The sequence below is a fragment of the Lissotriton helveticus genome, chromosome 6 (assembly GCF_964261635.1).
Source record: "Lissotriton helveticus chromosome 6, aLisHel1.1, whole genome shotgun sequence".
NCBI classification, from domain to species: domain Eukaryota; kingdom Metazoa; phylum Chordata; class Amphibia; order Caudata; family Salamandridae; genus Lissotriton; species Lissotriton helveticus.
Genome location: NC_136067.1, coordinates 1,701,665,987 through 1,701,681,641, shown reverse-complemented (window position 1 = coordinate 1,701,681,641; position 15,655 = coordinate 1,701,665,987). Strand labels below are relative to the sequence as shown.

General features: G+C 45.9%; 1 protein-coding gene across 12 annotated transcripts in view; it reads right to left on the bottom strand.

Annotated features, from left to right (window-relative positions):
* The window catches only part of LOC144763708 (uncharacterized), a 2,434,724-nt gene that overhangs the window by 553,829 nt on the left and 1,865,240 nt on the right, over positions 1-15,655 (bottom strand). The window contains exon 29 of one of the 12 annotated variants that reach the window (XM_078649574.1): positions 4,907-5,220. The exons of the other annotated variants lie outside the window; for them this stretch is intronic. Coding sequence (XP_078505700.1) covers positions 5,204-5,220 — 17 coding nt within the window. The 3' untranslated portion in view covers positions 4,907-5,203. Of the gene's footprint in view, positions 1-4,906; positions 5,221-15,655 lie in introns of those variants that run through there. 12 annotated transcript variants of the gene reach the window in all.

Here is a 15,655-nt window from a genome sequence, read left to right as displayed (position 1 = left end):
GAGGACTACAGAAACAAGCACCGGAAAACACAGTCTCAAATTAAGCACTGATATTTACAAATCCAAAATTTGGGCTTTGGGAATGTTTCTCTTGCTTCTTCAACACAGCTCCATTGCAATCTTTGCAAATATGTATTATTGCCAAATTTATGTTTTTCCCATTGCCATCAAAATTATGTCTTCTACAACAATTTAGGTCAGAAAAGGTAAACTTGCAGAGAAAAATTTGAAATGCTTTTTCCGTTGTTCGACTACTGTAAAAAAAAAAAGATAGCAAAAATGATCTTGCAATGACAGAAAAACTTCGCTCAGGCAAAATCATGCATAATCTGCTAAAAAAAATAATCAGGAAATGTTCCAAACTTTTCCAGTGTAAAATAAAAACACAACATAGCAGACGCTTCTCTACATCAGCTGCTCTGTGGAGATCTTTTTGCTGCTCACATCATCTGCTTGAGGAGGCAGAGAGAAAAGGGCACATGGCAAAGAGGACAGAACAATATATGGGCAAAGAAAGAGAAGTGGAGTGACGAGAGCAAAATGGAAGAGCCTGGGGACTACAGAAAAAGAGTGTTGCAAATCAAAATAGACTGCAAGAAAAAGACAACAAAAAAGGAGTAGGTAATAACCACAAAACTACAGGAAGAAACAACAAAAAGTACACACAGCTTTTGAACGACAAAGGGAACAGACAAGTTCAAATGAAAAATTAAGTAAGATGAGTGAGAAAGAGAGACAAGAATGGAATGCAAATTGAAAGTAAACTGCTGAAATATGATCAGAGTCCTTTAATACGGATTAAAATGTGTATGACAAACTGTATGTGATTACTGTCTCTATTGAAGGCTTCTAGATGCAATCTTCCGGTCATGGGCTACATCGCTTGAGGAATAGTTCAGCGCAATTCAGTACCAATGGCACAGATATCTGTACACTTTGCAGGTTACATGGCATTTTTCCAATCAGAAAGCCAGGTGGGTTAACGCACGTACTGCAGCGATTTGCCTGTAATGTGCTGGCATAATGTTAGAATACTGAGATGGAACAGCGGGTTAATGCACCAAATGCGGAAATGTATTGGCAACCTTTCTTTACCAGTGACCAGGGCACCGGTGAAAATAGAGCTTCCATTCAATTCGGGACCTCTGGAGAAAGGCGTTCGTTTGAAAAGGGCTCCCACCAACACCAAGGGGCTCCCCAACTGTTATACTACCAGGCTTCCCATAATGCACCCTCCGGCAGGGGCCTTGTACCAGGTGGGAAGCGTCATCCCTTGTTTCCATAGAAACGCTCGCACCCATAGACATTCTCCTACCAGAGGCGCAACTAGAACCAATTTTTTTTAAGGGGGGGCTACTAAAAATATTCAGGGGGGCTTATACTGCCAATATGCAGAGTGGAGATGCAGGGTGAAATGGTCTTTAAAGACATGCGAATTACTCGGATGAGGCTGTGTGTGCCCGGCTGACGCAAATGAGGGAGGGGCGGCGTGGGGGGAGGGGCTAAACCATTTTAAGTGCAATGGGCGTTGTGCGCCTGCCTCCCACATAGCTGCCGCTGATAGTGTTCAAAGACACCTACACAATAGGGGGGGGGGGCGGTTATTGCCGTGGCTGTATAAAGAGCCGAACAGGTCAACGAGATGTCAGAGCGCTTTACAATAAAGAACCACTGATCCAAAACAACGGCAGAAGAGACGTTAATGCCATATCTGCATGTACTCTATCGTGGACTGGAAAGCTCATGAGGTCAGAGCTAGACTTGCTGTGACACGGAGATCAGAGAGACAGCCAGAGAGGCCTACAGGGTGACGGAGCGATTTTTAGGTCGAGCGACCTATCTCAATGCGCATGCGCATTGAGCGGGAGCGAGATATATAGGGGCTTATCGAGAGTTTACCTAACTGGCGATTCCACTGGCGATTTGATGTTGTGCCCGTGCGCTTTTAGGTCAATACGCAAGCGCATTGACCTAAAATGCGCGTGCACATCATCAAATCGCCAGTCAATCACCAGCAGCACTCCTCCCACACCTTTGAAGTGAAGCTTAGCTTCACTTCAAAGGCCCCTGCTGCTTCACACCCTCATGCCGCTCTCCCCGCTCCGCCCCTCCCCTGCCCGCCGTGTCGCATTTCTCCTCCCCCCTCCCCACAGCAATGCCCTCCGCCGGACGTACTTTCACTTTGACGGCCGCAGGCCGTCTCTCGTGTTTCCCCTTGTTTTAATGGCTGGCCTTTTGTTGTTGTTTGTTTAACTATAATATACAAAGAATGTCTTCCAGCAAGCTCTCCTCATCCATTGGTGTGTTCCTATTTATGCCCAATAGCATATAGCACGGGACAGTGGGAACAGCCAACTTCAGTCAATAGCTCCCCCGACTGAGTGACTATATTTTGCCCCTGCACAATCTGTTTATTGGCCATAAATGTAGTTTCTTTCAGATGAGTCTTCAGCACTGTTATGCAATTGGTCATGTCATGGCTCTACCAACCCGACAGCAGAGCCCTTGCAGAAAGACTAACACCACAACACTGTGTACAGGAAAGACAGCGGGTCAGCGCAGAGGCACTTTCGACTGTTGTTTACCATTAAGCACTATAGTGTAGTTTTGCACTTCCTTCCTTTCTCCCTCGGTAGCTTTAGGTGTGATGACAGCATTTCCTTATAAGATGCTCTCTTGGGAATATATGAGGGCAGGAAGCCTCCTGAATTCGGCTGATCATTATCAGAGAGTGTTTTGGTGAAAATACGGGACTTTTCTTATGCGTGCTGCTACAAAAAGAGCACAGCTCTCCTTAGCTACGGGAAAGCTGTTTGGCTTACTTCTGCTCGCTCAGCCAGCAATTGTGCCATGTGGTGTGTTTTTAGCTTTACTAGCTCATTGGTGTGTACTGGCTTGCCACTTTGCTGGAATAAAGTACCGGCCATACCGCTGAATACGACTTTCTTTTAATTAGTTCACCAGTTTGCTGCCAAGTGAATTTGAGAGTAATAGTGGCAATCATGTTTGAAACTGCATAACGTGAGCGAAATAAGCTTGCAAGCCGCAATCACCCCACATCCACCACATCCACCACCACATCCACCACCACATCCAACACATCCACCACCACTTCCACCACAACCGCATCCACCACATCCACCACATCCACCGCATCCACCACCACATCCACCACATCCACCATCACCTCCACATCCACCATGACATCCACCGCCACATCCACCACCACCACATCCACCACATGCACCACCACCGCATCCACCACCACATCCACCACACCCACCACCACCACATCCACCACCACATCCACCGCATCCACCACCACCACATCCACCACATCCACCACCACCACCGCATCCACCACCACCACATCCACCACCTCATCCACCACCGCATCCACCACCACCACATCCACCACACCCACCACCATCACTTCCACCCCCACATCCACCACCACATCGACCACATCCACCACCACTTTCACCACATCCACCACCTCCACCACCACATCCACCACCTCCACCACCACCACATCCACCACCTCCACCACCACCACATCCACCACCACATCCACCACCACATCCACCACTACCATATCCCCCAGATCCACCACCACCACATCCACCACCACATCCACCACCACCACCGCATCCACCACCACCACCGCATCCACCATCACCACATCCACCGCATCCACCACCACCACATCCACCGCATCCACCACATCCACCATCACCACCACATCCACCACCACCACATCCACCGCATCCACCACCACATCCACCATCACCACCACATCCACCATCACCTCCACATCCACCATGACATCCACCGCCACATCCACATCCACCACATCCACCACACCCACCACCACCACATCCACCACCACCACATCCACCACATCCACCACATCCACCACCACATCCACCACCACTTCCACCACCACCGCATCCACCACCACCACCGCATCCACCACATCCACCACCACATCCACCATCACCTCCACATCCACCATGACATCCACCATGACATCCACCACCACATCCACCACATGCACCACCACCGCATCCACCACCACATCCACCGCCACATCCACCACCACTTCCACCACCACCGCATCCACCACCACCACCGCATCCACCACATCCACCGCATCCACCACCACATCCACATCCACCATGACATCCACCGCCACATCCACCACCACATCCACCACCACCACATCCACCACATGCACCACCACCGCATCCACCACCACATCCACCACCACATCCACCACACCCACCACCACCACATCCACCACCACATCCACTGCATCCACCACCACCACATCCACCACATCCACCACCACAACCGCATCCACCACCATCACATCCACCACCACATCCACCACACCCACCACCATCACTTCCACCACCACATCGACCACATCCACCACCACATCCACCACCTCCACCACATCCACCACCTCCACCACCACCACATCCACCACCACCACATCCACCACCACATCCACCACCACATCCACCACCACATCCACCCCCACATCCACCCCCACATCCACCACCATCACCACCACATCCACCATCACCACCACCACCACCACCACCACATCCTCCCCCAGATCCACCACCACCACATCTATATGTGTGTGTGTGTGTGTGTGTGTGTGTGTGGCTGTGTGTGTGTGTGAAGGTGCAAATGCAATGTTCTTAGATTTTCGTCACAATAAAATACACTGAACATAATCTTCACAAAAGTTATTTACAAACGTTTAAGCTATTGCCATTATAAATTACAATACATTTTATTTAAGTATTAATTATTTACAAAATGAAAAGCCATTGTTATTTGCAACATCAATACATCTAAGTCACGTAAATACAACACACATTGCATTACAAAAGCTATAGGTGTCACATTTGCGAAAGTTAAAACTATTGACATTGTAACTGATAAAGCTATTACTTTTGCTATTTTCAAAACCAACACATAAATAAAAAAAGTGTCATTTACAATACCAATTGCTCAAACTTTCCTAATGCGAGACCTATTGCATTTCCAATGCTTGTTCATACAGGCCAGGACGTCGGAATAGGCGAGCGTGAGTGCACATCTGTCTGTCTGTGCGTGTGAAGAATCTCAGAGGCTAAGAGACTTTGCATGTTTACACAGAGACACCCACTGGGAACACGTCGGGCTGCTACTTGGTAGAGGGGGCTATGAAAAAGAAGAAAATGCATGGTACTGTTAAGTTTATGTAGCATGCCGTGCCCATGAAAAGGCAGCTGACCATTTCTAAACATATGCAGTGTACATATGATTTTAGGAAAATAAGCTTCTTTAAAGAAAATGTTCTAAATTATTAACAAGTTATAAGTAGTAAGCTCAACCGTTACAAAATGTGTCTATTATTTGATAACTTGTGCTGAGTTTGCTGAGAAATAACTAAGAATACGTTATGCCGGCAATGTTCTACTTACATGGGACTGATATATAATAAAGTGCGCGGGTCATTGTCCTGGTTTCAAATACTTATACGCTAGATTTCCGTTGTCATTTTGCAAGTTTCCAAGAGAAAGCCACCCAAGGAGGAAAGGGAGGAAAAGAACGACTGAAAGACAGTGAACAAGCTCGCGCGTCAGCAGGAGGAGGCGCGGCAGCAGGGCGGAGGAGGGGGGCCTGCACTTGCAGGAGCAATAATTGCTGCCATTTGGCGGTGCGCGCTCCCGCAAGTAGACCGCCTCACGTACACGCGTTGCAATTGATAGCAATGCAACGCTTGCATGTTTTTGGCCCAAAAAGCTAGTTGATTACATGAGGTCCCCTCCTATGCACCGCATGGACGAGACAAATGAAGCACAATCGAATGAGATCAACATAGATCTGCTGGTGCCTAACAATGTGGCAACAAAAGAGGAGTTTCTTAAGGGCCCAAACATTTATAAAATTACGTCCGGAATATGTATCACAAGGGAAATGGGACACACAATATTTCCAAAACAATAATTTGGTTGAATACCAACATTCGCAATGATGTTCTCACCTTTATTCTGCAATGCTCCAGTTGAGATCAAAGCAATATATTTGGGAGTTATTCTATATGCTCATCTAAGCATGGATTATGGAGTTATTCTAGAGAAAATAATCTAAGCATGGATAATGTGGCAGTGAATTTAACTTTCTTCCAATTCTAAATCGTAATGGATAGTCTTCTGTTTGGACCTACAGAGTCCTAGGTGCTAGTGGTAGGAGCTCTAGTTCACACGTGTGAATGCAATACATGCAGGTTGCCTGGTCTATCAAACTTAGGAACTGCTGCAGTCACAGAGCACGGTGGGAATTCAGATTGTTGATCTGCATCAATATTACATACTATGTTGACTGCTGATCTGTATTAATATTACATACTATAATCAGTTTTACAGCATATTCAATGTTTTTAAGTCCAATCAAGTATCAATTTTATAACCCATTTGTTTAATGGATTTGGCACCCACCTATGTTGAGAATATAATTAAGAGGTAGGCCCCAGTTAGCTTTTTAAAATATATGAAGCAGGCCTTCTCGTTTTGTGGCTTGTGTCAATAGGGTTTTGGACTGTTAGGCTAATGGAGAGGGAGTCTACAATATGAACTGGGGCTAAGTTCCCACAGGTGTCAATTGTTTGCAACACTGAGTACCTTAGAAGCAATATATTTAAGATACAAAGAGCTAAAAGGTTAGAAGCTATTGAGTGGAAACTCAGGTTTGGTTTGAATCCTTTCTGGTGGCCGCACAACACAGTCGCTCCAGTCGGCGCAGTTCCAGAGGTAGAGTGTTCTAAAGTTTGGGGATCATAAAGAAAAATGGATCGGCCAACGCAGCAAGATCTGGAAATTTTCAGCAGGTGGGCTGACGAGGATCTGATGGCTCTCCCAGAGAGATATGGGGGAGACTAAACATCGTAATAATGAGAGGCCCTATCTATTGATTGTCGTGTGCATGATGTAGAGGGTCTTAAACTGCACCCAGTGTTCCACGCCAATGTAAGTCTCTCGGAGCCTAGCTGGCCAAATGGTGTTTAGGGATGTTCATAAGGAGATGTAAGGCATCTTTCTGCACAATCTGCAGCCTGGGTGAGTCTAAAAACAGGACATTTACACAGTCAAGACAGGATAACACAAGGAACTGAATGATCCTTCTTCTATCAGTAAAAGGAAGAAGGTTAAAAACCTTCTGCAACAATCTCGGGATATCGCACAAGTGAAGGTGAGTTTTTTGGCTTGATGGTGCATTGAAAGGCCAGAATCAAGCCATATCCCAAAGCTCTTTATTGCATTTTTGGGGTAGGACAGTTAACTCAAACTATCTGGGAGAGGGCTCAGAACTGCATTATTGAGATTGTTGCCCAACAACATGATTTCAGTTTTGTTTTCATTGAGTTTTAATTTGCAACCAGCCATTCAGCTGGCTACTTCCTGAAGACAAAGAGTCAAAGATAGACGTGCAGAATTCAAGTCAGAGGAGAATGAAATTACCAACTGGGTGTCATCGGCATAAGAAACCAACAGCCCCTAATATCATATAATATCAGCAAGGGGACTTAAATAAAGATTAAACAAGTGAAGAAATGAAGACCTAAGGCAGTTTAGTGGTGTCTAGACTACTAGAATGAAGAGGCTGGAATCAGCCACTTAGTCTATGACCCCCTGGAGAATCATACCACATCACAAGTTGGGCTCTTTCTCATCTTCAGTACCTAGGAGGCCACCATATTGGGCTAAAGAAATTGCACTAGCCAGCCTAACCTGGCCACTATGCTGCTTCTTATATTTAAACCACATCCAGCTTCAACATGACACATACTTACTAGCAAATGTAAGATGAATTTTGTGCACCCAAAATTCAATAAAACCTCAGTACAAATTCCCTTTATGTATGAAGGAGCAGACACTGGTGTTAATCATAACAACCTATTTTTCTGACTTTTCCTGTACTGCAGTTCTGGTTTCAATAACAGTAATCTCTAGCACCAAAGGTATTTACTCAACCAACATTTGAAGGATGATAAGTTAAGTGTGCCTTGCTGCGATTCTGACTTCTGACCTTCAGATCATAATATTTGTCAGTGTCAGATGTTCAGCTCACTAAGCCATCCTCCCTGATTACCCATACTCTGAGAGCCAATGGAATCATATCTCTATCATGTTTCAGGCTCTTTCCGGTCCCCACTGCGTGAAAGGAGCCATCTTGGACTAGTAAGATTGCGCTAATCATCACCTTCATCAACTGACCACTCTGATATAGCTAAGATTTAAAGTAAGCTCAGCTTTGACACACCTAGGCCAATGAACATAGGGGGTGAATAGTTAAGTAGCCCATCTCAGTGAAACATTGGCTCATACTCTCTTAAAGCATGCAGGAAAAGCCACTGATGTCGACCACCCATTGTATGAGACTTTGGACAATAACAGTACCATCACAGGTAAAGTTATTTTCTATTTCCTCCATGTGAGTAGATTTAATCTTCTGCTGGGAAGAATGTAGTAGTCAGCACTCCTGCCAGACAACCACACCCTTTACCCTCTCATCCCCTATGGAGCCCATCCCCAGAGATCCACAGAGGAGCATACAACAAAAGTCATTTTTCACTTTGTGGCTGTTGGGGGACGAGGAAGGCTGCTCATGCTTACAGTGTAATTCACTCACTCCGCCACCCATTGGGTAAGCTTACTCCTTGCAAAATCCGCTCTCCTCTTTTAGTAATCCCACCTCCTATTCTACTGTTGGTCCATGCAAATAGTATCCTAGCACATTGGCCTACTGTCCCAAGACTATGCTGTTCAGATTGGTCCTCCAAACATTTGGACCATTGACAAAGTGCTTATGTCACTTTAGAGACATTGCCTCAGCTACCCTTTAAACAAGTCACCTACTATGCACACAGAAGTGTAAAATATAGAAACACTGCCAATTATACAATGTTTTCAGACTATATTGCTCAGCAATGAGTGACATATTTACATGTTGCTAATATTAAAAAATATTGTTAAACTGTGTCCTATAATCAGCAGCATTGAGATTCTAATTAGGGTAATTATGCTAAGGAAGTTGCTAGTATTCCACAATGCCATCTTGGCTGTATCCTTCATGTAGGACTTGGCCTTTTGGCTAAAGTTCCCTAAACTTTTTGCTTTCCCCTTAGGCTGTTTTCCTGACATAGGGATGCCAATTTGGATGCTTGGGGTACTTTGTTACTGCTGATCAGTTTCAAAGTACAAGTGTTCTCTATGTTAAATGTAATGGTGATTGGTTGGCCATGATTGGTATGTTTGCCTTACTAGTAAAGTCCCTAGTGATGTGCACTGTGTATGCCAGGGCTAGTAATGCAAAGGCGCGCGGAAAAGGGAACGGAGGCCTGCAGTGTATGGCCTGTGCGCAGAGTGCTAAGCTAGCATGTTGTCCTGACTAGTGCAACAACTTGTCAGGCCTGACTTTCCCTTTTACATACACATTGGGCACACTGTGGTAGGTCCCAGGAAATCCCTGGGCATGTGTAGGTATACTAAGGTGTGTTATGTCCTGACAGTGAAAAACACTCCATTTCGTTTTTCACTGCTGAAAGGCCATCCTGCCCATAGGACAGAATGGGGGAGGATGGGTGTTGTGTTTGTTAGTCTAATTTCCTGTCAGTTTATAATGGAGAGGTGAAGTTTAGCATTTATGAACTCACAGTGTCATAACAAATCTTTCTGTGAAAGTGATTTGTCACTATGTGTTCAGAAACCACTCTTTTAGAAAGTGATTGCGTTCTGTGCTTTAAGAATTCCTGTGTGTCTCTGCTGAAATGTGGATGGTCTGAATGGATCTGAAAGTTGGGAGAAGTTGGGAGGGGTCTTCACCCAAGGAAGGGTTGAGATGGCACCAGGCGGCCCTGCTTCTGAAGAGTAGGGGGAGGAGAAGCCCGTGAGGTAAAAAGTCCTGGGCTGGTGCTGTAAACCAACTGACGCATCTCCTGCTGAGTGATTAAGGATCCAGACCCCAAGTATCAAAGGGTCTGGGAGGGAGACACTCAGAACTGATTTAGGGAGGGGTGAGGGACCCCAGAGCTCAAACAAACTTCGAAGACATTAAGGGGATAACTATGAGAGCTGAAGCTCCTGAACGTTGGAATGAGACAGAAACGGCTTGAGACTGAAAAGTCTTGGACCCATTCTTTAGTCAAGAGGTACCTTTGCTAAAGAAGGAGCAACTGAAGAGACTGCTGTGGAAAGACCAATCTTTGCTTCATGCTCTGGGGCTGGTCTGCAGCTTGCTGTTCTAACTAAGGGAGAGGCTGTTGGGACTGTGCTTCGAGGCCCTGGGTCCCCCTGCTTGAAGAAGACTGTGCTTAGTGCTGTGTCTTGTAAGACAAGGGCCCGAGGTGAGCTGGCTCCCTGTTTGGAAATACTGGATCATAAAAGTTTACGGAGAAGTTCCAAGCAACTCGGTGTGCATGTGCTTTTGCACCTTGAGACCCTCAGAAGTCGTGCCTTGTGATCGTGGGCAGGCAGGGGTAAGCTGAGTCTCAGAAGCCCTGGGTGCCTGTCGTAGTGCAGGCCGAGGCATTGGTGAGGAGCGCCTTGCTCATTGTGTGCACGGGGAGACGAAGTGAAACTCGGACGCGCTGGGTGTGTGTCGTGGTGCAGGCCAGGGCGTTGGGGAGGAGCAAATGGTCGTTGTGTGCACCAAAAGAAGAAGTGAGTCTCAGACAGGCAGTGTGCGTGTAGTGGTGCAACCAGGGCATTGGTGAGGAGCTTCTGGTCATCGTGTGCACCAGGAGAAGAGGTGAGACACGGAAGCGCAGAGCGCGTGTCGTGGTGCAGCCAGGGCGTTGGTGAGGAGCACCTGGACATCGTGTGCACCGCGAGAAGAGGAGAGACTCGGACGCGCAGGGTGCGTGTCGAGGTGCAAGAAGAGGCTCTGGTAAAGAGTGCTGGGTCATCCTGAGCACCAGAGAAGAGGCGAATCTCGGACGCAGAGTGTGCGTGTCGAGGTGCAACCTGTGGCGCTGGTGTGGAGTGCCTGGGTAGGGTGTGCACCGAATAGGAAGTAAGGTCTCCACAATGCTGAGAGCGGGTCTTGGTGTTCACTGAGACGGATGGAAGGAGTGGCAAGTTATTGGGCCCTGGGAGTAAGACATCAGCGGCTCGGACCGGCAGCCCTGGAAGAGCTGAGCCGCTGGCCCGAGCTCACCGCACCCCGTGGCAGAGTTCTGGATCAAGACCCACGTCGTTGACGTCGGAAAGGAGAGTGGGGTCGTGCCCCCCAGGTAACGTGGATCACCACCTGGGGTGGGGTGCGGGCTCGGAGCTTCTGTCAGCTGCACAAGCCTGTTGCTTTGGCTCGGATCCCAGTCCGTGCTGACCCAAGGAGAGGCAGTACTGGGGCTGGAGTGGGAAGCAGTACTTCTGTGTCATCGTTGATCCATACTGGGGACACTGTTAAAGGAGCACCTAAACTGTTGTATTACACTTTGCATTATTGCTGCTAACGAACTATCTAACTGTCGTATGACGCCTGACCTCATTTGTGCCTGACGAACTACATGCTTGGTGCGCTAAGCACTGCGTTATTTTCCCTTTCAGATTACCTGATTGTAACGTGGCGCATTGCATGTTTTCTTCATTGCACAGTATCTGATTATAACGTGTTGCAGTGCATCATTTTTTCATTGCACAGTACATGTTTGTAGCGTGACACATTGCTTTGTTTCTTCCTGGTACAGGGCATGCTGGTAGTGATAGGCATTGCATTATTCCTTTTGTTGCAAAGTACATGACTGTGGCACTACGAATGGCATTGTTTCTCTGTTGCACAGTACAAGAGAATATTGTTACGCATTGCAGTATTTGTTTCCTTTTTACAACATGTGTGATTCTAGCAAAACGACTGGCCTAACCTTTTGGAAACAGTTAGAAGTGAGCTTAACTGTTGGTTAGAAGCGGTGGTTGGGATTAAAACCTACCAAGCCACTGGAAGGAATACTACCCATTCTTATACGTTGATTTTGTATCGTGTTGTCATATCGTATTACCTCTTATATCAAGTTTATACTCATTTTTTAAAAACTTGTGTGGAGTCTATTTGTGGTGACATCATTGGGTTGCTGTGAGTGTGGTTGCACCCATTGTACACTCGTGCCTTGGAGATAAGCCTAGATGCTCGTGCCAAGCTACTAAGGGGGTGAGCAGGGCTATCTCAGACGGTGTCCTTACTTAGCCTAACGTTGAAGCGAGGAGTCGGGGACTCCTGCCTCCAGCATTTGGTGGCGGCGGTAAGTGATAATGACCCCACTTCCAACACTTCAGTTTACCATAATTGAGATTCTATTAAAAGACCTAAGGGTCTGATTTCGATGTTGGCAGATCAGGCCCCATCAGCGCTTATTAAACGGTCTTCCCACCCTCCGACTTGTTGATCCGCCCGAGGTATTTAGGTGTTGGCAGGTCTATGGATGGAAGACTGAGTCATGCTGCCTCTGCCAGAATCTTGTTCCTATGTCAATGACATCAGAGGCAGAAGCGGCTGTCGGAGGGACTCCAGCCAAGATTCCCACTGTCTCGATTAAGATGTGCCTTTCCATTGAGGTAACTGTGGAGGGAATTCCTCCAACTTTGGGTTGGTGGCATCGAAGGGAATGAGGTAGAAACGTATCTTTTTTTACTGTTTACCACTTCCCTTTCAAGCTTGAACCCCACTGTACAGGTCCCCCCTTTGCTGCTGCGACTGGACCTCCACATCAAATGACTCCATTGTCGCCGGGATCTAAGGTCAGCTACTTTTTAAAATTATACTACTATGAATCGTTTGTAGACAATTGCTGTAGACTCATGTATTTTTGTATTACTCCTATATGTACATTTTTCTCATGTTCAATTCAGTAGTGTTTACTTTAGAAATTATCAAGGTAAAATGAATACACCTGTGTTGACACTTAAAAAAAATATTGTTGTGGTGCCTGTGGGTCTACATTCAAAAGTGTGTGTATGTTTTTGGAGCGCAATGCTATATGTAAAAAAAGGGAATTACACAATACCTACATATACATTATGACAAATTTACAGCATATATGTGTCGTAAGATAATCAAGAGTAGTACTTACCCTGTCTTTACCCACCATGGCTTTACTCCATTAGGCCTCCCCCAGCACAACGTGAAAATCTAAATTGGCGCAAACCCACGGGCATGACGGCGACAGAGTACTGTTAGCCAGCAGAGAAGACTGCCGCCGCAGTTGTCAACGGTCTATTTCCACAACAGCTAAAAACAGCAGGCGGACCACCGTCAGCTTGACGGAGTACTTGGAACTTCTGCAGCGGCAGAATGGCAGTTGACTTGCCAGGATCTAAATCAGTCCAAAAGACTCCCAGAATATAACACTCATACACTCATCCGGGAGTGTGGTTTACTCAGTGTAATTCAGGGTTCTGGAATCTTAGATTTCCCAAAAAGCACTTCAGTGTTCCCACCAAAAACCAATGTCACAAATATATACATGTATCATCCATCATTAAATCAGGCCTGGCTCATGATGGAGTATGAAACAGCACAGCTGAAGAAGCTGTTTCTGTATCATGTAGGAAGTAAAGAGGTGCAGCACATTCACGTCATCAGCAACCATATGAAAAGCTGAAAATAATTTATAAACATTAAAACTGTTTAGATCATACAAAGGAAAATCGTTTTTCATAAAGCATTAGGCCCATAATAGTTGTTTTCCATCATCATTTTGTCTACGTCTTCCAGCGTCTACGTTTAAGCTTGTATTGCTTGTAGCAGAAGTGTTAATAAAGATGTCCTAATGTTTAACCTATTTTAGGATCTACTCCGCAGCACTAAAGACTGCTTTTATATTGTCAATGTCAAAGCTTACTTTATGAGAGCACTGCATCCTGTCACTTTTATGTTAAACATTGTTCCCTTCCCACACCAGGAGCTGTAACTCATGTGGTCTATACTGCACAGCACCAATCAGGCTCATGCTTTGTAGAACAATCTGGCATTTTCTTTTTAATCTAATTAATTTATCACCCCCATCCTGGTAGCATAATATTGTGGCTGAGGGATGCCAATTTCAAAATTAGTCAGTGTAATTAAAGGCCAGATGTATCAAAGGGTTTTACCCATTCGGTGTCTACAGGAAAATGTGTTCATATATATAAGGCCCATATTTACCAAAAGGATTCCCTTTAAATCTGGCACATTGTTATCTATGTTCGTAGCAACTTTGTTTCTCAGTTTGTTTTTACTAAAAGTATTATCTTCATGCCAGCTCTTGAACCTGAATGACAGCCATCCCCCTCTGACGGAATTTTATAGGCCGCACAGCATATTATGGCCACACAAGAGGGCGCAAGGGCAACACAACACCTAAGTCCTATTTATCAAGCCATGCAAGGCCACTTTGCGTGGCCCTACATGGCCTCAAACCTAGAGTAACACAAGGCAGTGCATATCACTTCCTTGCATTACTCTGCCCCAAGGAGGCGTTCCATAGGTGGAGCGCGGTGTTCCCACCCATGAATTTTGGCGCATTCCCAGATTTACCATTAGTGGTAGTCCTGGGAATGCGTCAAAATGCTCCACCTCACCAGGGGAGGCATAATGAGGAGAAATATCTTTATTTCTCATCTTTATTCCCTCTTTCTATATGTGCTGCATTCTGCAGCACATATAGAAAGAGAAACCTGCCTCTAAGGATTGTTTTTGTGCAGGAAGGTGTTTCTTCCTGCACAAAAACAATCCTGCTTACAACGCAGGCACCCTTGCACCATGGTGCAAGGGTGCCTGGGTTGGAGCTAGGCAGCTACAAGTGCGCCAGGGCAAGGAAAGGACAGGAATGCACCGTATGATTTTAACATGGCGCATTCCTGCCCTTTCACGCAGCGTAGTGCAGCAGGGTGGATTGCTGCGTTGTGCAGTGTGAAAATAAGTTAAATATGCCTCCATGTTTCTACTTCTCCACTGTCGACAGAGCGCTCTCTAAACTTCTGCACTTGTGGCTTGCAGGTCTGTGTCTGAGCTACTAGGTACGTGTGAGCATGTACAAAGCTAAATACACTCAAGAGGGTTTCAAATCCAAGCTGAGCATTAGGTTTTCTTTCTTAGTGTGCTGAAGAGGTTTAGTTGGCACCCTGAGCACCCACCCTGATAGGATACGGAAAACTCACGTGAAAGCTGACAGACTCTGTCAGACCTGAAATGAACTCCCAGAACCCGACTTAGGGCGGAAGGGCACCACCTAAACCCTCAATGAAGCTAGGACCCTACACTCATTATGATATGATTGCTTTTTTCTCTAATACTTAATAATAGTTATATTTTTACATGGGTTAATTCTGCTTATTAGTACATAGAGAAATGGTCCCAGTCCAAATTCCTTAAAAAACAAACAAACAATATTCAAAAATACATTTATATACAATACAAGCACCAAGTGCATGGATTCACTGTTATTTAATCACAATGAATCAAAAGGTTAAATCTTTAGAAGATTGAATCCGGCATAAACATTACATTATTGTTCAAAACCGACAAAAAAAGAGTGCCCCAGGGTGAGAGAGGAGAGGGGAGGCAAGGTCAGTGCAAATTGTGTGCAGGGGTTAAGGGGAATTCAGGAAAAGTGCCGGTC